The sequence below is a fragment of the Orcinus orca genome, chromosome 6, assembly GCF_937001465.1.
Source record: "Orcinus orca chromosome 6, mOrcOrc1.1, whole genome shotgun sequence".
Taxonomy (NCBI): domain Eukaryota; kingdom Metazoa; phylum Chordata; class Mammalia; order Artiodactyla; family Delphinidae; genus Orcinus; species Orcinus orca.
The window spans coordinates 118,825,984-118,849,792 of NC_064564.1; the positions used below are offsets into that span (position 1 = coordinate 118,825,984).

Sequence of the window (23,809 nt, forward strand, 5' to 3'; positions counted from 1 at the left end):
CTTGGGGTTCCAGCCCCTCCTAGCTGTGGGAGCTCGGCCAAGCCACCATCCTTGCCTGAGATGCTGGGAGCAGGCCGGCACAGGGCCAGCAGCATAGGGGACCTCGATACCGTGGCAGTTACTCCCGGGGCTGGCCCCTGCTCAGCCGGTGTAGGGTTGGGGCATCCCTACCGCTTACTTAGTGGCCCGGAGGGAGACGGTAACAGGCAGACCACGCGGGAGACCATACAAACTGCTACCAGGCTTTATTGCTCAAAATGCAAGCCAAACACTGAGAGTAAACAAGGACCAGGAGAGGACAGAGCCCAGGGCCGCAGAGGAGGGAGAGGGCCCTGGCGGCCCCGCCCTTCCACCACCCGGCAAGGTGGGACCCGCCCCCCGACTGGGAGAAGGATCGCAGCTCCAGGGCTGCTCGGCTACGCTCATTCGGAACCTCGTCAAGTGACCTGCCCACTCTGGCCTGTGACCGAGGGGTTGGAGGGCCCACCCAACTTCCTCACAGGGCAGAAGCGCAAGCTTCCTCAACACACAGCCAGCCCTTCTCCTCCTGCAGCAAGAAGACCCCCACCAGCAAGGCCCCGGAGGCAGGGGTAGGAGTGACCCCAGAGTCCCACTTCCTGGGTAAGAATGAGCCAGGAGGGGCAGGCAGGGCCCTTGCTCCTCCTGGGAGGTAGACAGGCCTCATTCACGGCACACGCAGGAGAGAGACACACACAAACACACACACACACACACACACACACATGCACACACCCTGCTGGCCTGGAGAGACCTACAGCCCACAGCCCTTTGAACCCAGTGCTGGCCTGAGGAAATTGGTCCTGGAGGACCCCTGAAGGCACGTGTCGGGCTCCCTGCACAGCTGCTGGGGGACGCTGCTGTGCCCGGGACAGTGCCTGCCCTCCCAGCCTCAAACGCTAACAAACCCCAGAGATGAAAAGTCCCTCTGGGAAGCAAAGACAGGGGCGCAGCCCTGGGGCTGGATCCACAGAGCAGGAGCTGGCCCCTGGGCTCTGGGCGCCCAGAGCAGGCCCAGCCTGGGGTCCCGGGAGGGGCAGGAGCTGAGCCCCAGGCCACCCGGGCGGGCCAGGCCTGTCACACACGCCAATGGCTGAAACCAGTCCAGCAACCAGAGCGGCCGGTGGGCAGGGCGGAAGGAAGGGACGGCGCACGGAGGGAGGCTGGGGAGACGACGCGCACGTCCACACAGGCCCCGCTCCCTGGTGGCCTGGCACCCAGCGCAGTGGGGCAGCTCACAGTGGGAGCAGGGGCGGCTCTAGCCTCTGCCCAGCTCTCAAAAGGCAGGAAGCTCCCTGAGGACAGGGCGGGGGGTGGGGTCAGCAGGTCCACACCAGAGAGGTGGACGGGCAGCCCCGCGGGGCAGGGGAGAGCCTGCCCTCCGCACGTCCTTAGCACCGGGGCCTGGGGGATGGGGAGAACCTAGGGCTGGCCAGGCCCACGGGAAGTGTCCTGGTTCCGTGCTAGTCCAAGCTTCCCGGGAACCGGGGGAGGGAGCACACCCCAACCAGCGGCTGGGTCACTACCTGGGCTGCCATCGCGGGTCGGGAGCACTGTGGGCTCCCATGGAGAACAGAGTGGCAGGGGGTGTGGGCAGCAGGACACCGCTCCGCCCTGATGACAGGAGGACAGAGGCAGCCCAGGTGGCTCAGCTTACGGGATGCTCTCCTGCCTGGAGGGCTGAGAGGAGGCCACTGTGGCCAATGCCCAGGCCTGGGTTGATGGACCTCCCACCTCGAGACGGGACCAAAGTCCCCAAAAGCAGCTCCTCGCGGGCCTTCAGCAGGTCTCGGGGGTCCCGCCAGCTGTGTAAGCCTAGAAACCCACCCAGGGGCCTCTTGCCGGCAGGCCACGCGAGCTGGGAAGAGTGGGGTCAGGCGGGCCGTCTGCAGAGCTCTGCAGGCTCCGTGCGGCCTCACGCCCCGAGGCCTGGATCACCCCGAGGCCCCCGCTGCCTGCCGCTACCTCCCATCCCCTCGATGCTGGCCAAGGCCCTCAGAGCCCTCACCCCAGCCCCTAGGCGCCTAGCTTGGGGTGATGCCAATCTGGGGGAGGGGCAGACAGAGGAGGACTCCAGGTGCGGGGACAGGTGAGAGGGACTGAGGGAGCTGGACACAGGCTCCTCCTCCAGGCTGCCCCTCAGGGTCAGTGCGCCTCGGGGACGTGCTCACACAGACCAGAGGGCCGACGGGGGGGCGGGAGGGCCCCCCGACCACATCACAGCTCCCCCTCCAGGGTGTCCGTGAGCTTCTCCTCGTCCGCCTGCTGCTTCTGCTGCTGGATCCTGGCGTAGGAGATCGCGTCGCCCCTGGGGAGAGAGCCAGTCAGCGCCGCACGGGGGACGGACCCCAGACACACAGCCCTCCCAGCCTCCGCCCCATTCCTGACCTGTGACCCAGGTGTGGCCCGCAGACAGAGCCTAGTGGGCCCTCCAGTTTCCCCAGGCAGAGACCCTATTGCTAGGATGGCGGAGACACATCTTGTCACCTCTAAGAGTGACAAAGGCTGCCTGGGATGCTGGGCTGAGGATTCGGATTCTCAGTCTGGGCTCCGCGAGAGAGGGTGAATGCTGACCGTGGAGCCAGGTGTGAGCCCCGATGGGAAGAGGCTCTCAGTAGCCATGCCTCTGCCACCCCTGCTACAGGCTGTGACGAGGCACGACGGGGCCACCAGGGAGTCCCGTGAATTCTCCTGCTCTCACTCCCTAGAGCTCGGACACCCTAGAGACATGGATGGGGGTCACTGACAGCCTCTGTGCTTCCGTTTCCACAACAGAATAACGGGGGCCACTCCCAGCCCTCTCCTCCCTGCGAGACTTCAGGAGGCGGGAAGTAAAGATCCCCCACCCCCGGGGGCTGGGACCAGCAGACGCACTTCTTGCCCAGAGCAGACAGTCCGTACAGCACTCCGGTGGCGAAGGCGATGGCGTTGCCCAGCAGTGTGGTCAGGGTCAGGCTGATGACGATGGGAACGACGGCCATCCTAGAGGAGAAGCAGAGGTCAAAGGGCACCACCACCCCACGGCCACGACACCACTTCCAGCTTCCCAGGTTCACCCAGCCCCCTTCCCAGACAGCCAGGAACAGGAAGGGTCCCCAGAAATCAGGTGGGGCACAGGTGCACAGCCGGGCTTCGTAAAGTCCTCAAACACCCGTGAACTTGTCTGTAAAATTCCGTGCATTTTCTGGGGAGAGGACCCAAAGCTTTCATCAGATTTTTGAAAGGATCTGTGATCCAAATAGGGTTAAACAGCACCAAAATGGCCCAAAGCCCTGTGCATAAAACAGGCAGACCAGAAAATGCAGTGTCAGTGCAGTCCCGTAGCGGCTTGGCGACTGGGGGCACGTTACTCAACTGAGGAGGCTCAGCCTCTCTACGGGAAGGTGGGGATCAAACCTCAGAGGCTTTGAGACTGAACGAGATAAGGCATGTCAAGTTAAGGCACGTTAAGCACGACAGACGCCTGGAACAGCATAAGCACTAGATAAATGCTGGCTCTTATCAGCGCAGTAAAACCAGCCGTATCTCAACAAGGAAGATCCCAAAGGTTAAGGGGACAAGACACGGGGCTTCCTTATGGCAAGGTGCGCGCCAAGAGCGGCTAACTGGCTGGCGAGGCAGCTCTGCCTGGTCCAGGCTGGCGCCACCCGGACACAGGTGTCCACTCTGGCTTAAGGATCCATGGGGCCGATGCCTGGTCCTGGTTGGGATTTCCAGACTGGTGGCAGTGATTTGGGTTAACACACACACCCTGTACACGAGGAAGACAAGACTCTTCTTAGACTCTTCTCGGACTCAACCAAATGAATTCTACCTGAATTTCCATTTGGGCGGGACGTGTGATCACGAGGTTTTACTGAAGTTATAAACTTTCTAAGTAATAGAAATTGCTAAGGAAAAGAAAAGACCATGGGGAAAAATCTGTAAAAACCAAACTAAAGGCAAACAACAGGCCAGAAATACATTTGCAGGAAATATAGCAAAAAACTAAGAAATCTTTAATATAGAAACACATGTAACTTACTAAGTAAAATGTTACAATGTCAAAAGGCGAAAACGAAGCTAGACCCTTAACTACCAAAAACGAAAATGCAATTAGTAAAAAACATACAGAAAAAGATTTTACCTTAGATAACAGATACAAATGTGAAAAGGGCACACGGCCCTGGGCCGGGGGAAAGACAGAAGAAACTCAGGTACTCTCTTTGGAAAGCACTTTGGCCACATATTGAAATCTTTTAAATGATTGTAATTTTTGACCTAATAACCCCACACCTGGAAACAGATCCTAAGGAAATCATCATCAACACAAAGTTTTAGCACCGAGATGTTCATCACAGCCTGACTTGTACTGCAGGTTACAAATGAAGAAAAGCATGATACGTTCAGTGGAATAAATATTCCTATCATTAAAATTCATCTTATGGGGACTTCTCTGGTGGCACAGTGGTTAAGAATCCGCCTACCAATGCAGGGGACACGGGTTCGATCCCTGGTTCAATCCCTGGAAGATCCCACATGCTGCAGGGCAACTAAGCCCGTGTGCCACAACGACTGAGCCTGTGAGCCACAACTACTGAGCCCGCGTGCCTAGAGCCCGTGCACCGCAACGAGGGAAGCCACCACCACAATGAGAAGCCCATGCACCACAATGAAGAGTATCCCCTGCTCACCACAACTAGAGAAAGCCCGCATGCAGCAACGAAGACCCAACACAGCCAAAAATTAATTAATTAATTTTTTTAGAAAGTCATCTTACGAAGCCTTTGTGGTAATACTGAAAATATTTCTACCATGATTTTAAGGGGAAAAAAACCCAGGATACAAATGTACTTGTAATGGTTAAAACTGTGCGAAAACAGGTTTTAGAAAATGCCTGAAGACAGAGTGAAAGGACACATATCAAAATGTTAACGAGTAGTGAGGCTTTGGGTAACAACTTTTTATTTCCACATTATTTTTAATGAATGTATATTACTGTTAGCATTTTTAACTAATTAAAAAGAAACAGGAACGCCGGCAAAGGAGGCGCCGATGCGTGGTATTTCGTATTCCTCTGTGCTTTAAACACAGTGGAAAACGGCTCTAGAGCTGAGCACGTATCCTGTGCTCTGACACAACTACTGGCCTCCAGAAGGGGAAGAAACCCTTGAAATAAAAACCTCCATATTTATTTCTAAAGATAATCTAGACACAACCACTTCGGCTGCTGCCGCCGGACGCTGCTGAGGGCCTCCCGGACACCAGGCACCGCGCCGGAAGCTGCATTAAACACGCCCACAGATGAGTTCAATCTCACGGCTCGGATGGGAGGTACTACGTGCTGAACTTGCTGGAAGGCACTATTTTTTGTTCTGTAACTTGCTTCTTCCCCCTTTCACGTCAGGACATCTCGATCGGCCACACTCCTGAAAGGCTGCACAGAGGCACATACGGATCTTCCAGAATCTGCTCTACAACTCCCAACGGATGGGCCCACAGTCCAGGCATTTCTCGCGTTCTCTATTACACGTACTGCTGCGAGGTGTACACATCTCACGTCTGAATACTGTGCGGCTGGACCTGTAGGCCAGACGCAGAGCCCTGGACGCTGGGTCCCATCGTAGAGCGGGTCCCTCATGTGACTCTGCACAAACGCCATCCCTGTTTAAACCGCTACCGAGAGTAAACTAGGCAGCCGTCCGCCCAGCCCGGCCAACACTGTCACCTGCAGAAGCAGGGTCTGGGGGAGCCGAGTCAGGCCCGGCCCGCGGCCCCTCACCCGCAGTAGAAGACGGCCTTCTGCCAGGAGCGCAGCTGGTCCACCTTCGCCGCCACCGTGTTCGCAAACTCGATGAACTGGCAGCAGAAGGGCGCCTCGCACAGCAGCAGGACGAACGCGTTCATGCTGCAGAGAGAGGAACAGGCTGGCGCCCAGGCCGGCGAGTCCCCCGCCCCACTCAGGGCCCCTCCGCCTGCTCCCGGCTGCTCCCCACGCTCTGGGCTCCGGGAGGAGCCGGAGCAGGGCAGCCAGTCCACCGCCACAGCCCGCCCTCGGGATGCCCTCGCTGGAGGAGGGAACTCGGCGAGCCCTGAGCGCGGCGCGTGTCTGCGCTGGGGACAGCTGAGCCCGAGGTGGCACACCAAGGGTGCCTGCTCCCGCCTTTGGGTTCTCCGTGTCCGGGTCACAGTGACCATGACCAGACACTGGGCCCTCACAGCGGGCCGGGCCCTTCCATCCACCCCCACCGTGGAGGGAAAGCACCCTCGCTATCCCCATTGGCCCCCAAGAACCCCCTGAGCCCCAGAGCAGGAACACACGCAACTAATGCCACCCCAGGTCTCCCACACACCACTGGTGCCCAGTAACCCTCACAGACCAGTCAACCCAATTCAGCTCACTCGTGTTCCACCTGGGAGGTGCCCAGAAATCCACACGCCCCAACACCCCCGGCAGGACGGTCACACGGCTACTTACATCATCCACACGCCGGCCGCGATGTTCAGAGGGTGGATGGTAATGCAGTTGAAGAAGCCGGAGATGGCGCAAGCTTGGAAGCAAGAGACACGGGCAGGAATCAGCAGGGAGGAAGGGACCGAGCCCGCGGGCAGGCCACCTGGGCAGACGGCGGCTCGTGGAAGCACGAGACCCCTTCCGACCCCAGCACCTGGCTCTTACAGCACCCAGACGTCTCCCCACTGCCACCAGAGACAAGCAAGGCCAACACAACGACTCCATGAACAGGTGAGGACGCAGCCTCAGACAGGCCAAGTGGCTTGCCCAGACCTCACGGCCAGGGTGCGGCTGGACCCCAGAGCTGGCTCGCTCTAGGGGCTCAGCGAGGCAGCGTGGACATCCCGCCCTCTCTCTGTTCTGGGGTTGGAGAAGCCCGCCCTCTGAACCCCAGCTGTCCCAAAACCCATCCCACAAGGTGCATAGCATGAAAAAGAGAACGTCTCTCAAGGGCTCAGGCCAGGGCAGGCGGCACCGTGCCCAGGGCAGGCCACGAGAGAAGTCCTCTGGATCTGGGTTGGGACAGGGCTGCCCCTCCTGGAAAAGAAATCAGGACCAGGTCGACCTGGATCGCAATTCCAGCTCTGCCTGACCCGCCAGCCCAGTGACTTTACGTATGTTCTTTTCACCTTTCCAGGCCTGTTTTCTCTCCTGCACACAGGACAGCCCTACAGCCCAGCCCACCCACCCTGAAATACCAAGGGTCTGCAGCAGGGAGGGTGCATCCTCTCCTACCCTGGAAAGCGGTTTCTCTGATGCCCCAAATGCGGAGCCTCGCTCACCCCTCCCGACAGCATCCCACCGAGGGGTCCGCACAGTCGCCTGCCTCCTCTCTCACAGCCCCCAGCCCGGCTCCACCGAGAACTCCGGGAGTCTGCCCGGCGGCGCCTGGCCGCTGGGCAGGAAGCCGGGCAGGAAGCTGGGCCTTCCGAGGCAGCGATGAGCAGCCAGTTCATTAAACTTGCAGCAGCTCCCTCTGCACCTGACCTGGAATTCTCCGGTTTTCCCATGTAACCCTATGCAGACAGCAGACGACGGAAGAGGAAACCAGATGCAGTGAACCCAAACTGCAACGGGACCGCCCTCGTACGTCCCCCGCCAAAGCCTCCTCCAGCGACAGATGTACTTCCCGCCTACTAAAGGCGGCACCTGTCCTGGGACAGGTCACACACACATTCAGGCAGCAAGGCTCCCCAGGGCCACGGACGTGAGCGCCCACGATACAGTACTGCCCCTGCGTGACGTCAGCCGTGCCTGGTCTCACCTGACAGCGCCCCATACTTCCTGCCGCAGGTGGCATGTCACCTGTACCCCACTATCTACCAACAGCCAGCCCTGGGGGAGGACCAGGCTTCAACCCAGACACACAGGCTCCAGCCAGGAGCCCTTTAACCATCAAGGGCTGGAAGGTGTCCCCTCGGGGTGTCCAGCACTCTTGCCAGGTGAGGGAGGTGCCCCGTGCCAGCCTGTCTCCTCCCAAGCTCTGGCCTCGAGCTGATGATCAGGACCCTGCGGAAACGCCTCTCCCGAGACCCCCCCCTGCGTTGGAAGGTGCCGCTACGCCACAGCCACCAGCCGCAAACACGAGGCTTAGCTGAACTGCAGTTCCATCTCTAAAACTCCTCCGTGCTTTGCGTTCTACTCTGTACTATATACTATTTGGGATTCACACGACAAGTACTTTCCCCAAATCTGCAGGTAAAATTGACATTTCAGAGTGACGTCACAGGTTTCTCCTGAAGCGTCATCTGTAGCCCCAACACCATGAAGTCCTGGGGTGGCCCAAGAATCCCACTTCGAAAAGCGCAGAACTGGATGCGACACCAGGGCTAACGAGGGAGTTGGCGGGGCAGCTGACCCCAAGATGGAGGGAGGAGGGTGCCAGCCCACAGGCCCCGCTCAGGCCCCTCCCCTTCTCCCCCCCACCCCGCCCCATCACTGTCACTCCCACAGCAGCCTCACTCTGATCTGCCAGGGAAACAGCTACCCAGACTCCAGAGGATCATGTCTAAGCCCTGACCAGTCTCTCCTACAAAGTCAAAAACACGCTCCCTCTGAAGAGCAACGACAGGGACTCAGAGGCCTTTTTGTGACTGGAGGGAGGGCCTGTCCCGTTATCACCAATGAACTTTCGTCCAGCCTCCCTCCACCTGCGAGGACCACGAGACTGGAAGGGGAGCCTAAGGAGGTGCTCCTTCGACATATCCGGTCCGGGTCTGCTTGCCTCTGGAAGACCTGCCTCTGGAAGGATCTGCCTTCCTACGTATGTTCTTCGGGGGACTGCGCTCAAAGCGCCTAGCTTTCCAGGAAACCTGAGGTCGGGGTGTGCGTGTCCGCGATGCGGGGTGGGGAGTAGAAGTAGGGGAGATGAGGGACGGTGGAGGCAGCGTTGACAGCAGGAGGGAGAGGTGACATCAGGGGAAGCGCACTGCCTCCAGTGCGGACCCAGAGGAGAGGCCGCCTCCCTCAGCTCACTGCCTGGCCCTCCCGTGGGGACCGCCTGGCCCTCAGGAAGCCTGGCCAGCACCTGCCCCACTTATAAACAACCTTCGCCCAAAGGTTAAGGCGCCTGCCGCCCGCACCCACACCCGAGTCAACAGGTGAGGCGGCCTCCGGACCAGACTGAGCCCGGGTTTCAGCACTGGCATCTGGGCAATCTCGGAAGGCCCCCGGAGTAGGTGCCGCACTGCCCTCACGCTCAGAGGAGCCGTAGAGGAGCAAGTCTCGGCCGCGTCGTTCCCTCCTGGAACGTCCCTTGAGCTGCTCGACAGCCCCGGACCCAGGAGCCCAGGCCGCGGGCCGGTAACCACAGCAACCGCAGAAGCGCCGGCTTCCCTCCGCCCCCGCCGCGGCCCAGAGCCGCGCGTGGCCCGGACACCCCGGCCCCAAGCCGGCCTCTTCCCGGGGGGGGGGGGGGGGCCGCGGGGGGAGGCCGCGGGGGGAGGCCACCGGGGGGGGGCGGGGCCGGGCGCGCATGCGCAGCGTGCGGCAGCGCCGGCCCCTCCCCCAGGCTGGGTACTCACAGACGGCCCCTAACACCCCCGACAGGCGACACAGCCAGCGGTACCACCATGTCACGCCCTCCTCCTGCTCGGGCGGCGCCGAGCTCACGGACGCCCCAGCCGTTCCGCCCGCACCGCTCATGGTGCCGCCGTCCGGCGCTCCCGCAGCCCTCACAAAGGGCTCCGGAGCCGGCCGCGTCGTCCCGGCGCGCTGCCTTGTGGGAGAGGCGGCCGCTTATTAGCATAGGGGGCGGGGCTCTCGGGGTTGGGAGAGGGGCTCCCGAGAGGCTCGTGCTCATTAGCATAGAGGTGGGGCCGCGGGTAGGTGCGCCCGAGCGGGCCCGTGTTCATTAGCATAGGGGGCGGGGCCCGCAGGGACCTGGATATGGAGGGCCCTAAGGGCTCGCGCTTATTAGCATAGGGGGCGGGTCCTGGCGCCGCAGGACTCCCAGGCGGTCAAACATTCCCACCCAGACTAGTATAGGGGCGGGGCTTCGATGAGAATTATCAGGTGCGCCAGCCTCAGGGCCCCATCGGGACTCCCAACTCCCTCGCCTCTCCTCCCTGGGTAGGAAGACGACCGCTAGGGGTGGCCAGGGGGTTGCTCAGATCTGGTGTGGATCTGGAGCCCGACCGCGGCCACGGAAGCCCTGCCGTGTGGGGAGGTGGGTTTTCAAGCCATATTTGGACAGGTTATGTAAAGAAAACGCCACTCAGACCTCACGTTCCGTTTATTGGTACCCGAGGGGCTGGGAGCTGCTTTTCCGGAGAGTCTCCCCTCCCACCCTCTAACGTTTTGCACGTTGGAGGAAGCCCTAAAGGAGATACTTAATTTTGGAGGGAATTCGAATTGGAAAGCCAGGCACCTAACGGGTGCTCATAAATGTCAGGTTCCTTCTTTTCCCTTCCCAGACCGGGAGGAGGCATCCCACTGTGACCGCTGGTCAACTGAGGGATGTGCTTGGAGATGCGGGGCATCGTCAGGCTAATGAGCTCTAGCCTGGAGGGTCCAGTACTGGCCCCGAAGGCTGGTGTGCGCCTCCAGGAAGCCCTGGCTAAACTCCATCTCTGCCTGGCTGCCCTCTGACTCCCAGTAGAGCGTCTGTTGCCCACGAAATGTCGTTGTCCTCAGGCTGTGGATATCCCGGATCTGGGAGGAAAGGGGCAGCCCCAAGGGACCGACCACAAATGATAATTAGCTAGCATTCACGAGCCCTTAATATACAAGGTATCATATACCCAGGGTCACATTTACTCCTCACACAACAGCCCTATCAGGAAGACACCATTATTCTACCTAGGAAACTGAGGCTCAGAGAAGTTGTGCTCCTTCCCCAGGGACACACAGCCAGGACGCCAGAGCTGGGATTTGAGTCCAGATTAGTTTGATTACAGAGGCCAGGCTGCCTCCTCCAGGGAGCTGATACCTTACAGATGCCAGTTCTCCCAGAACACATGAAAACCTCATCGGGGAGGGCTCGGCCCACTCTTCTGGTAAAATTACATCAGGGTCTAAAATCAGGCTTCGGTCCTGGGTGAACTGGCAGTCTACATTGGAAAAGGTCTCTTCTATTTCATTCTTGTAGGGAACTCAATAAGCATTTGTTGGTGAATAAGTGGAGGAAACTTTTCTCCCATTCTCTCACTAATGATTTTGAGGGGTTTGATCAGAAGTAAACTCAGTGGGTCCTATAGCCCAGCAACCCCCAGTCCCTGTCCCCAGAGATGGATGTCCAGAATTAGAGCAGAAGTCATCCTGGTGGCCTCACCAAGATGTAGCTGGAATCCGTTTCCTCGGTTCTGGTGCCCGTGTCCATGGCCAGGGCACGGATGGCGATCCGGGCCTGTGGGGCCACGTCGATGAAGATTCGGCAGCCCCCCATGTTCCTCCCATCCGGACTCAATGATGGACTCACGATTTCACCCCGGGGCCCAAAGAGCTGCATGTCACATCCTGCAGGGGGAGAGCAGGCATACAGACTGGGTGTGGACCACCTCCGGAACATAGGAGTCCCCCAGAGTGACCACTCTTGCCAGAGGCCAGGGCAGCAGGGCAGCCGGGGAGCAGTGGGGGATCAGTGTGGCACTGCGGTCAAGATCGGGGCTCCCAGGCAGAAGTCTCCCCCGAACCCCATCTCTACCACTTCCCGGTTGTGTGACCCTAGGTGAAGGCTCTAAACGCTCCGCGCTTCAGTTCCTTCCTCCGTAAAGCGAAGGGAACGACAGCACACACGGGGCAGGGCAGTCTTTAAGAGGAATCAGCGAAGTCACACGTGCAAAAGCGCTTCATGCTGCACCCGCCCCAACCGGGGCAGCCCTTCCTGCCTGTGCCTCCCGGGCCTCCCTCAAAGCAGGTGCCTGCATGTGGGGAGGCTGGGAAGTGAGGAGTGATGACCAGGTAGGAGCTGGTGCCTGTGCGCTGCACACTGAGGGGCAGAGGCAGAAGCCCCCCAGGGTCCCACTTCTCACCTGTGGCCTGGGGGGACCCCTAGGGAAGCCACCTTCAGCAAGCTTGGGCTGTGGAAGAGGGCCAGCCCCCTGAAGCAACCTAGACAGCTCTCCGTGGATACGGATGGGGCCACGGGCTAGCAGGGCTCTCGGGGACGCCATCCTCCGCACAAGGTGTGCACGTGCACCCACGCCCTGCTGAGCGGAGGATGAGCCAGGAGGACAGTGCACCCAACAGGACTGGGGAAAGAGGCTCACAGAAGGACCTTACAGGATCCTGAAGGACCTGCGTGCCGGGGCCAGGGTGTGGGGCCCCCGATGGCCTGAGTGAGGGAGTGAGGATGTCTGCCCATCTCGCGCAGGGCCCCAGAGAGGAAGGAACACCGTGCACCTCCGGGACCTCGTCCTGATCGCACATACAGGGATGGGGGTGTCGGGGGGTGTCCGGGAAGGCGCTGCTTTTCATTCTCAGTCTGCCTTGCCCGCTGGCCTGTCGGGACTGGCCCCGTTGGCAGCAGCACCCAGCCAGCCAGCCTCTGGGGAAGGCGGGGAGGCTCCAGGGCCTCGCCATACCTCGGTGGAAGGCTCCCGGGGCAGGCTGGCTCGAATACCGAAGCAGCACTCCGCCTCGCAGCTGCACAAGACGCTGCCTCACCACCAGCGTGTTGGCTTTGGAGCTGAAAGTCATGCCGGGCAGCTTCCCGCACATCTTCCTCCACGTGAGCCTGCCCCAAAGCAGCAGCATCTCCCCTGGGAAGTGGCAGTGAGGTGAGGACCTAGCACCCCGAGCCCAGGTCCTGACTCTCCCACTTGCTGGCTATGCGACTGTAAGGAACTGGACGTGTGATAATCGCTCCTAGCCTCAGCTTCCTCATCTGTGAAATGGGGACAACCACACCCCAGTTATGAGCTGGCTGCGATGGTTACACACGGGGATGCACCTGGAGGATCCCCCGAGGAATGGGGCACCCTGGAGTCACACTCACTGACACCTAGCAGATCCTGTCACTGGCAATAGCTGCTCACGTGGCCCTAGACATACCAGCACTGCAGTTGAGGGAACTGTCGAGGACTCGGAGGGTCACCACCTCACCCAGGGGCCGCCCGATGGCCACTGCACAGTCCGCCCGCGCTGGGCCTCGCATGTCAATGGTTCCTGTCGGCTCAAGGTGCTGCCGGCCACAGGTGCCTGAAAAGGGGGCGGGAGCTTCCAGGTGGGGTATCCCCAGCAGGGCAGGGCCGGGGACTTTCCGTGCTGGGGAAGGAGACTGGGAGCTGGGGCGGCTGGCGTCCTCCTAGGCCCCGCCAGAAGCTTTCTCAGGCAAGGAGGGGGCTGCGTGGGCCAGAGCATCGCCACCCAAGGCAGACAGCCACCACTGACATGCCAGCAAGAGGGAGGCAGCGTGTACAGTGGGTCACACAGGCGGGCATTCTGACTCCGTGACACCCTCAGGTTGCTTTCCCTTGATGATAATAAGTGAGCTTGCACTTCACGAGTGAGGAAGAGGCCCCCCTGAACCCGGCCTCCAAGCCCATCCCTTCAGCCCGACCGCACTCATCCCAGCGTCCCGGGCGCTGCAGCCACAGGACCACCCCCAGGAGGTCCCCACAAGGAGCACGGCCTGGCTCTCCCAGGTGAACATGCCTTTGCCCACCCCTCTTGCAGCCAGTCAGCCGCCCAGACAGAAAGGAGGAAGGAACGTAACTGGACTCTGCTGGGCTTTCCTGGGGCCCGGGAGGGCGTCCTTGCGGCCGGGCAGCTGGGGAGAGGAGGTGGGCCTGGGGCTGGGGCCACCGCGGGGAAGCAGTGGCAGCTGTGGTCTGGCCAGGAGCAGTGGATTCCTCGTGGGGCACCGGGCTGGGTGTCCCCTGCCCTGCACAGGGCCCAGCCCAACAGCCCCGCACCGTCACCGGCTTGGGCAAATGCTGGCAGAAGTCGGCTGGCACGGGCACCCGGGCCTGGGGTCCAAGGCAGGCGTCGTGCCGGCGCTGGATGCCATCCCCACACGAGACAGAGCACTGCCAGGAAAGACAGGAAGGAGTTGGGACTGACCCCGCTGGAGGGTGACAAGGACAGCGGCGACCACAGGCCGGGCAGGATCTGATATAATCTTTGCACAACACGGGAGGCGGGCATGGGTGTCCACGCTCCTCAGAGAAGTCACCTTGCAAGGATCACACGGGGAGTAGGGGCAGGGGTTCAAGCCCAGGTCTCTCCCCGTCGCCCTCGAGGTCTCTCTGCCCTGCAGCCCCTGGAGCGGGGAGCAGGCAGTGTGGCTTCGTCCTTCCGCCCTCCATCACTCATCACAGCCTGGTGTCCACCCTCCCCTCCCACCCCGCACTGCCCCATCCAAGGGATCAACTCCCCCGACCCAGATGCCCAGGGTCCTCCTGACGCAGGCAGCGGTGGCCGTCTGCTTTGCCTCTTCTCCCTCCGCACCGTGAGTGAGCCCCTCTGCGGGGGACCTGGCCCTGTCTGCCTTTGTCTCTCCAGCGCCTTGTGAGGTGCTGGGCACGGGGTGGCATTTGCTCATCTGTGGGGAGTTACCAGCCCTTCATCTTCTGGAGTCTTCAGACCTCAGGGCCCCTTAAGGCTTACCTGTCCCCCACGTCTCTAGGCCTTGCTATGTCTTCCATCTCTAGGTGCCCCGGCTGCCCTCTCCCCAAGAGACCCAGCTCTCCCCCTGCTTTCAGGGGACCACAATGAATCAAAGCCCCCAAAGGTCCCCACGTGTGAGGACCCTCGGCCCGTGCACTCGCCAGCCCCCGCTGCAGCACTTACCTGCATCCAGGCGCTGACGTGCCACCGGTAGGTGCAGTCGGCGATGATGCAGGGGATGCTGGCCTGCGGCCGCACCAGACCTACACAGGCCGCCCCGTCCACCTCTGTGTCCTGGCCTTGGTCCAGCTGCACACAGGCCACCAAGCGCATGGCAGTGCCGAGACCACAGCTGGCTGAACATGGGCCAAGGAACATGACCTTCCACCTGCAGGAAGAGAAGACCCCAGAGAGACGCTAGGCTTCCCTGAAGGTGGCACTGCCCTGGTGGGCTCCATGGATGGCCAGCCAGGACAGCTTCCAAGGCCACTGGGATCCAGCAGTACAGCCCCTGCACCCCTCCTGGCTAGTCACAGGGCTCAGTGGCAAGGGAAAGGCTCTGCGGGAAAGAGAGCTCTTTTCCCTTAACAAGGTGCCCCCTTTCTTCCCCTTTATCACAGGACACCCGTGGACACCCAGCTGCTTGCTAGTCCGAGTAGCAGGGACGGGGGAGCAGTGACCCAGGATGAAGGAGAACAGATCTCCACATCAGTCAGTCCTGCCCATGTTAACTTATCATGTTTCAACAAACAATAATGACCGACAGTTTTCAGAGCCGGGACAGAAGGCAGGTAGGCCGCACTGGAGCCTGGAGCCCTAGAGTCCCCGCCCTATGCTGCCCTCCCGGCCCATGATGCCCCCTCTCAAAAACACGCCTCTGTGGGCCTGGCGCTGTTCTAGACTCCGGGATACGGCCGTGAACCAGACCAAGTCGGCCCCCTCGCCCCGGCCCACCGTGGAGCATATATGGTTCTCTGCCTCGTGACATCTGGGGCCCATGTATGGGTCTTTCTCGTGGGGGCCATCTGCACAGTGTAGGACGTTTAGCAGTACCCCTGGCCTCCACCCAGTAGATGCCAGTGGCAGCACTCCCCACCCCCAGTTGTGACAATTAGAATGTCACAGGGGGGACTTCCCTGGCAGTCCAGTGGTTAAGACCGCACACTTCCAGTGTAGGGGATACGGGTTCGAGCCCTGGTTGGGGAACTAAGATCTCACATGCTGTGGGGCACAGCCAAAAAAAAACCAAGTCCCAGGAAGGACCCCCCGCCTCTCTGTTACGGCACCCTGAGCGGAGCCTGGGAAGGGATGTCCAGAGCAGACACATTCAGGCAGAGGGAAAGGAGGTGCAAATGCCCTGAATCAGAAGCACTGCCTGGAATGTTCCGGAACATCAAGGAGGCCAGGGTGGCCACAGTGACGTTCCGGGGTAACCAGAGCTCCTGTGCGTGTGAAACTCCCATTAAAAAAAATCCCAGACCTTTTCCAATATGATGTGGGAAAATAAACGGGGTGTACATTTAAGCATAGACAGGGAAATCAAGCGACACGGGTGTGGATGGTAAATGCATAACAGAGCTACAGCGATGGAAACAGTTTGACTTGGGGGTGGGAATAGGTGGGGGAAGTAAAACAACAGAGCCTGGTAGGAGCCTCGACACAGACCCAACCCACACGAGAATTTAAGATGCGATAAAGGGGGCACCTGGGGGGACGCAGCAAATGCTGTTGCTGGTCAGTGATTTGGAAAAGTAGAGTTTGCTCCCCGACTTCGTGACTGACCCCAGGTAAATCACAGATGAGTTAAAGGTTTTAAGGTAAATAAAGTCTTATCTGTAGTGGTGTATTTCTTTAAAACCAAGGAGACATATGAAGGAAACACGGAGATATGCTAGCATCTATTAAATCTGGTCGTGGGACAGGGGTGACTGTTACATTCTTTTCTGGATGCTTCTGTAGGATACAGAAGAGCACGGCATTATTTAAAATGCAAAATTACAAAGAAGAAACCACGGGAGAACTGTGAACAAGGCAGGTGAATATCTGCCCTTCCCTCTCGGGCTCCAGCCTGTCCCCGGACCCTACTGGTGTGAGCTGTCTGTCCCCGAGGCTTTGGCGGTGCTGTGCCCCAGCTGGACCACCCTCAGGCTCCACTCAGATGCCGCCTCTTCCACTGGGAAGTGCCCCTGCCCTCCCCACCCCGTCACCCCCATTAGAACCAACAGCACTGCCTGAGTTTGCTGGAGTGTCTTCTCTGACACCGAGTGCAGCCTGCCCGGTGGTCCTGTTTCCTGTGCCACCGAGCTGCCCTTTAACCCCCACGGGCCTGGCCCGGCGTCGGCACAGGCCAGGAGTTCAGGCTGCCTACTGCACACCCTGGGGCTGCTGACCTGGGCGGGCAGGGCTCTGGGCTGCAGGCCTCCTGCTGCTCCGGGCGAGGCAGCCCCTGGCACTGGGTGTCCGGCAGGATCTCCTCGGCCTTGTCCTCCCCGTGGGCCCGGGCGCAGTACAGGATCCTCTGTGCGACTCCTCCCCCACAGGTCACGCTGCAGGCCGCCAGCTGGTACCGCCACCTGGGGCAAACCAGAGTCGGGGGGACCCCGAGGAGTGGGGGGCTTCCCCTCACTTCCCCAGACTGGAAAGGGCCTGGAAAGGTTCTCTCTCCGGGGGTCACTTTTACGTCTCCACTGAGAGGCTCAGCGCAGTGGACAGAGAATGTTCAGAAGCCCCCATTTTACAGAAGGAGAAGCTGAGGTCGTAGCTGGAGAAAGCCCGCACGCAGCCATGAAGACCCAACACAGCCAAAAATAAATAAATTTTTTTTTTTTAAAAAGAAGGGGAAGTTGAGGGTGGACGTGTCCAAAAAGCAGTGGGGGGAGGGGCAGGGCACCCAAGGGGCCCTGCCGAGATGTCTGTCTCCAGTGGGAGTCCTGGCTCCATCGTCACCTGAACCCCGCCCCTGCCGGCACTCCCAACCTTCTTTCCCACTGTGTTTGCCACGTCGCGCCAACACCATCCAGCGTGAACTGTACGTCTCCCCCATCAATCTTATTTCTCATCTGTCTCTCCCTTGCCCCCAGCGTCTACTCCAGGAGGGCAGGGATGCCTGTCTGTCTTGTTCACTGCTGTGTCCCCTTGTGCCAGAACAGCACTTGGACGTACTTAGTAGGTGCTCAGTAAAGAGCAAGTGATGAAAAAATGACCCATCAACCACCTGCGCCCTCAGCGTCCCAGATCCTGTGCAATGCACGTCACACACTTTAAAAGCCCTACAGTCTTCCGGGCACCAATACAACCGCTCGTGCAGGTGAGGACGCCAAGGCTCACGAGCTTAACGGGAGGTGATGATGCCACCTCCAAGAATGCCCGCCTAGGACCACCTGTCTCCTTGGGAAGGGGCCCACCTGGCAGGGCAGGGCTCCGGGCTGCAGTCCTCGAGGGGCCTGGGCCGGGGCATCGGCCAGCACTTGGAATGAGGCAGGGAGACAAAGCGGCCTTGGTCCATCCTCACACAGCGGACAGCCAGTGGCACCTGCCCCCCTCCACAGGTCACGGGGCACGGCGCCAAGGCTCGGGTCTCCCACCTGTAGGAAGGAAAGGCCAGTGCTCCGTAGGAAGCCACAGCCAGGGTAAGACTCCTTCCTCCCTGGGGGCCCCAGACTGCTGCCCCTCCGCACGGTCTCCCTCCCCCGGACCCACCAAGCCGGGCACGGGGCAGCCTGGCAGACCTCCCGCCGGCCCCCAGGCTTGCTTGCCAGGTCACACAGCTCTTCCCGGACGGGTGTCCCGAGGGCAGAGTCCATGCACACGAAACGCAGCTCCATCAGGCCTGCTGGGAGGAAGGAGGGACCCCGCGCCCCAAGAGGGGGGCTCAGCATGGACCATGGGTGCCCCACTCTGAAGAGCTCTAGCAGACGAGGCCCACGTGGAGCTGAGTCTCGGCTCTGCCACTTAGCAGCTGTGTGACCTTGGACAAGTGACTTAACCTCTCTGAGCCTCAGGTTTTTCATCTAACGGTGCCTGACTTGGAGGACTATTCATAAAGATTTTTCAAGGGGAGCTATACAGTGCCTGGTGCATAGTGGGTGCTCAAAAGTGGTAACTGCTCTTATAACTTGAGGGGCATTATAACAGTTGCTATATGAAAATCTGTTACTGTGTTTATCACCAACATGTTATTAGGACCGTGTCCTTGCATCTCTCTGCAAAAGTATCCTCAAAAGAAATCTCTGGCCTCAATTCTAAACATGCTGGAGTTTACCTGAGCAAGTGATTAGGGGTTTAGTTTGCTTATTTATTTATTTACTTATTTACTTATGCCACACAGCTTGTGGGATTTTAGTTCCCTGACCAGGGATTGAATCCGGGCCATGGCAGTGAAAGTGCTGAGTCCTAACCCCTGGACCGCCAGGGAGTTCCCAGGGTTTTAGTTTAAAACAGTGTGTATCTTAAAATTAATTTTGTTTCTCTGGGTTGGCCTCCAGGAAGCTCAGAGCTAAGTTTGGGGCCATCTTAGACCTTAAGAATACGCTCTTGGGTGCCAATACGGCCAGGTTTTATCATCACTTCCTACCTTCCAGCCAGTCAGTGAGCACATTCGTGTGGCTGTCCGTACTTGGCCCCGATCTCCTTCCTTATAATGTCATGTTCTTGTGTAGCTGGATTTTTTTGTAAGCCACCTCAAATGCTTTTTTTAGAATTAGCTGACCCTCAGGGGCGTTGGGGTCCTCACCTTGACCACAGGAGACGGAGCACGGTCCCGCCAAGGGAGTCCACACGTGTGTGGCATGAGCCTCTGGCCTGGCACTGCCCGCTGGGGATGCAGCATTCTCCCCTGGAGACGGGGCATCTGACTGCAGAGGGCAAGCAGCAAGGTGGTGGGTCTGGGCCTCCCATCTCCACACCTCTGGGCACCTGGCCCTCCACTCCCACCTACCCCAATCTCTTCAGGAGAGAACAGAAGTGGTTACCAGCACCCCAAAGGCCTCGCCTCCCCGCTGCTCCTTTCCCGGGAAGCCTGCTTCCTGGCCTCCAGGGGATGCCCTCACCACACGCCCCACCTTGGCCTCTGCGTCAGCATCAGTGGTCAGTGTGGGGCACAACCGCGCTGGGGCTCTGGAGCCAGAGTTGCAGGCACGCTTGACCCTGCCGTCCCCACCAGCCGGGGGCGGGGCACGGGGATAGGATCGGCCGGCACCCTTGTCCGAAAGTAACATCACCCAGCCTGAGCCCATGGACGCAGGCAGGAGCGTGGCAGCGTCTCTCTGCGCAGCAGACAACTGACAGCATTCCATCAGGGTCTGCATTGCTCAGCCTGCTTGCCAGCGGGAAGGGGCCTGCCCAGCAGCTCTGAGATCTGTCTCTAGGGTTGTCCTCTGCCCAGGGCCTCCCGAGGACAGCAGCCCTACACAGGGCAGTCTTCTAGCACCAGCAGGAGGCCAGTGGTAACCAGTGCTCTCCATTCTCCAGTGCCCAGGATACTCACATGGCCCCAGCCCGGAGGACATGACACCTCGATACAGGGCTCAAGGGCAGGCGGCTTCTCGTCTGCGGAGCAGGGCCCAGCAGTTGCTGGCGCCCCCATGCCATCTGCCCCCTGCACACACGTCGTGTTCTGCACGGCCGGATCTGTTCCACAGGCCGACGAGCACGCATCCGGCATCTCCCTGAGGACGGCACAAGACAGCCATTAGGCCCTGCCTCTGCTCCTGGGGCGGAGAGGTAGGGAACCTGCTCCCCCATACCCAAGAGCCCAAAGGGGGATCCCCGCCGAAAGGCAGAAGCCAGGGGCCTTTCCCTGAAGCCTGGATGAACGGCTGCTGACCCTCCACTCGGCACCCAGGGTGCAATGACACCGGCCCTGACCCTCCCGCCTTCCAGAGGCAAAGGTGGGCCTCCAACCAGACAACCTAGCAGGTGCTGGGAAACAGGGGCCAGATGCAGTCGATCACCAGTTCAGGGACAGCAAATGCATCTCCCGTGGCAGCCTTGAGAGGTGGCGGCTGCTTGGAGTGTTGTGTTGAGAAGGATTCTGAGGCACGATTGGCCCCCAGGAGGAAAGAGTGGTGACTGCTACGTCTGCCACGGATGCGGGGCGTGTGGGGGAAGACGCCCAGAGCCACGTGTGGACCACCAGTGACCTAGGCCACCTCCCTCCCCACTGGACAAAACTGGGGCCCGGAGAGGGAGGGGACTTGCCCGGGCCACCCAGGCAGTTAGCGGCAAATCAGAATGATACGCCTCTATCAGCTGGGACACTGTGGAAATGACAATAGCAGTGACAAAGTGACATGTATTGCTTTACATCCGTGGTTTTGCTTGATCCTCGCAGCCCTCCACGAGCAGAGACTTGGAAGTTCAGAGGCGGAAATGGCCAGTCCAGGGCCTTCTGGGTAGGAGGTGATTCCAAGGTCGGCACTCACCCAGGGTGGTGGGACTTGGCCAGAGGCCTCAGGAAAAGGGGACACTCAGAAGGGGCAGGGCTCAGCTCAGGGATAAACCCTGCCAGGGAGACTCTGCCTGGACCTGCCTGGATCCGTGCTCACCTCCGGGGGCAGGGCTGGGGATTGCAGGTCTCCACGGCCGCTGGCTGCTGGGCCAGCGCTCTGCACCAGGAGTAGGGCACCGTCCTCAGGAGGCCGCCCTGGGCCTCCACGCAGCGCACCACCCGCTCCCGCAGGCCCCCTCCGCAGGAGGCACTGCATGGGCCGAAGTCTCCGGCCGCCCAGCTGAGGAGAGGAACAGAGCATCGGGCCCCTGGCCGGGTCCCCAGGCTGGCTCAGGGGCGGGGGCGGGAGGCTGGCAGGTCTGTCTAGGCGAGTCACTTCCCAGGCCTGGCTTGGGCCCACTGTCCCTTCAGGTACCTGGACACCGCGCAGGTACAGGCAGCCCAGCCCTCCACCTCTCCAGGTGTCCCCAAGCTGCACCTGAGCCTGGGGACCACTGTCTAAAAGTGCCTGTGGGCGGCTGCCCCAGCCCTGCCCCCAACAGGGACGGCTCCGTCCCTAGCCCTGTGCTCCTGCCAGGGGGTGGGCCCCTCCCTCAGCCTCCCAGGCGGGGCGGTCACCCCCCTGGAGCGGTGAGCGCCTGAGCCCCAGGCACACTCACGACGGGGGACAGGGTACGGAGGTACATGACTCGGACCACGCCGCCGGCTGCCGGCTCCCTGCGCACCGGGCAGCCTCCACCCACTCGTTCGCTGCCTGGTCCCGACAGCTGTGGGTCACCCAGCGCAGCCCTGCGGGGAGAGAGGGGGGCTAGACCACCTCCGTGCGGGGAGCAAACCAGGCTTTCAGGCGAGCCCTGCCCCGGGCCTCACCTGCCCCACAGCTCACCGAGCAGGCCCCCCGCACGGGAGCCCACGCCCAGGCCGGCCGACGCTTGGGCTGGAAGTAGGTGAAGGTGATGTCTGGGCGGGCGAGGCTGCCATACTCCTCACCGTAGCGCCTGTAAACCTGCACGAGACACACGGAGAGCCGGGGCCAGTCCAGCGGGCTGTCTGAGGGCCCCTGTCACGGCCACCTCCTCCGGGAAGCCTTCGATATTTCATTCCTCCATCTCTATACTCTTTCCCTCGGCAAGCCATCACCGACACTGACCCCACGCCACGCTTCGAGGACGGCCCGGTGACCAGGACGCTGCCCCAGGCTCACAGTGGGGTGGGGGAGGGTGGGCTGGTGGTAGGTGCGGGGATAGAGGTTCGCACAGGGGATTATGGGAGCACGAAGAAGGTGCTGAGGTTGACCAGGGTGCGGGGAGGCGTGGAGGCGGGTGAAGGGGTGTTCCAGCAGAGGGGAGCCCAGCCCCAGCCTGGTGTGAGACCAGCACAGCTCGGGCTTCTGCAGCAGGAGATGAGACCCAGAGGTGGGCAGGAAGGGGCTGGATCAGGGGCCCTGTAGCTGTCTGGCAGCTTGGCCTCGAGCCTGAGGACACAGAGAGTTAAGGAAGAGTGTCCAGCAGGGAGCCTGGGTCTGTCCGTACTTCAGGAGGGTCACTGGGTCCTGTGAGGGGCCAGTCTGGTGGGCAGAGGCCAGGAGGACGCCCCCAAGGTTCCAGCATCTACTCCCACAACACCACATCTGCCCACCCATCACAGTCCTCTGCTAAAATGCGGGTTCTTGGCACACACACACCCCCCAGCAGGTCCTGGTTGAGTGTCTCTGAGAGGGGCCCCGGAATCTGTATTTTTTATCCTCACTGCAAAGGATGACAACAGAGCTGCTTGACACCCAGCCCTTGGAACAGCGTTCCCAGGGGCGGGGAGGTGGGTGAACTGGGCCACGTGGGGAGGTGGGGAAGTGGTTAACTGTTCACTGGTGGGGCTCGCTCTGGCCTGGCCTGGACTTCTGGGGGAGCCCCTGCTGCCTCCCCAGCCGTGGGAGCAGAGGGTGGGGCTGCTAGACCAAAGTGAGGGGCCGTCGAGACGTGGACTCCCCCACAAAGGCTGTCAAGGGCTATTTCAACGTCCACTACTTCCCGTCCACCCTCCAGCACCTTCCTCAGCAAAGCACACGAGGCGCCGCTTGCAGACGAGGTTGCAGCGTGCGGGACACATCCACGCACAGCCGGGGCTCCCAAAGAAACAGCGAGAACCCACATGCACCCAGAGCTGCCCCTGGGCCAGGGCCTGCCGCCCACGCTGCCCGCCCACGACCCCAGGAGGCGGGACTGCCACCTGGCCCCCACTCTGCAGATGAAGATCTGGGGAACCCAGCATCCCCGCCAGAGGAGAGCGAAGCGCGGGAGGGGGATATTCAGGCTCCAGTTCTGGCCCTCACAGTGCCCGCCCCTTTGTCCCGGAACTTCTGGGTGTCTCATGCCCGCTGCTAGGATGGGGCCTTGGGCACTTGGAGAGGCGAGTCCGCACGCACTTATGCAGGCTGGCCACCTTCCGTGTGCACGTGTGGGGCACCAGACAGTCTGCCAAGCGCTTGCTGTGCGTCGTTTTGAAGAAAAAGCAAACGCATCTTCACGTCACGTAGGTCGGCTCAGTCTCATTTTGCAGACGGGGAAACTGAGGCTCAGAAAATTAAGTCTTTTGTCCAAGTTTCTGCAGAGCCAGGATCTGAACTCTGGGCTGAGTCCCTAGCCTGGGCTCTTGGCCCCTGGGTCGCCCTGCCTCCAGCTCTCGGGCTGCCTCTGCTCCTCTTGCATTAGGTGCCCGCACAGCGGGTCTCTAATCTGGGCACTGGCCCAACCAGCCTCCCCCACGGTCTCGTGCCCCCCACCCTCCTTCGTCCGGGTCTGACG

General features: G+C 60.7%; 2 protein-coding genes across 5 annotated transcripts in view; both read right to left on the minus strand.

The window, feature by feature from the left end:
* Positions 1–221: 221 nt before the first annotated feature.
* On the minus strand, positions 222–9,735 carry CACFD1 (calcium channel flower domain containing 1). 2 transcript variants are annotated; one of them, XM_004284999.3, is made up of 5 exons: positions 9,535–9,735; positions 6,476–6,548; positions 5,780–5,905; positions 2,893–3,000; positions 222–2,326 (listed from the first exon to the last, which is right to left on the minus strand). In XM_004284999.3, exons 1-5 carry the CDS (start codon positions 9,653–9,655, stop codon positions 2,236–2,238), a joined length of 519 nt encoding a protein of 172 aa, XP_004285047.1. In that variant the 5' UTR covers positions 9,656–9,735; the 3' UTR covers positions 222–2,235. The 2 variants fall into 2 exon arrangements, with proteins under 2 accessions (XP_004285047.1, XP_033270997.1); XM_033415106.2 differs by lacking the exons at positions 222–2,326; positions 2,893–3,000 and adding an exon at positions 3,994–5,280.
* A 477-nt stretch (positions 9,736–10,212) lies between these two features.
* Positions 10,213–23,809, minus strand: part of ADAMTS13 (ADAM metallopeptidase with thrombospondin type 1 motif 13) — a 32,090-nt gene continuing 18,493 nt past the window's right edge. For all 3 annotated transcript variants that reach the window (XM_033415314.2, XM_033415316.2, XM_033415317.2), the window contains exons 18-31: positions 21,879–22,014; positions 21,668–21,797; positions 21,106–21,288; positions 20,046–20,226; positions 19,293–19,413; positions 18,260–18,389; positions 17,965–18,144; positions 16,951–17,133; positions 14,744–14,948; positions 13,668–13,980; positions 13,004–13,150; positions 12,535–12,711; positions 11,283–11,467; positions 10,213–10,663 (exon numbers count right to left, since the gene is read on the minus strand). In XM_033415314.2, the coding sequence (XP_033271205.2) occupies positions 10,499–10,663; positions 11,283–11,467; positions 12,535–12,711; positions 13,004–13,150; positions 13,668–13,980; positions 14,744–14,948; positions 16,951–17,133; positions 17,965–18,144; positions 18,260–18,389; positions 19,293–19,413; positions 20,046–20,226; positions 21,106–21,288; positions 21,668–21,797; positions 21,879–22,014 (2,436 nt within the window). In that variant the 3' untranslated portion in view covers positions 10,213–10,498. The remainder of the gene's footprint in view (positions 10,664–11,282; positions 11,468–12,534; positions 12,712–13,003; positions 13,151–13,667; positions 13,981–14,743; positions 14,949–16,950; positions 17,134–17,964; positions 18,145–18,259; positions 18,390–19,292; positions 19,414–20,045; positions 20,227–21,105; positions 21,289–21,667; positions 21,798–21,878; positions 22,015–23,809) is intronic.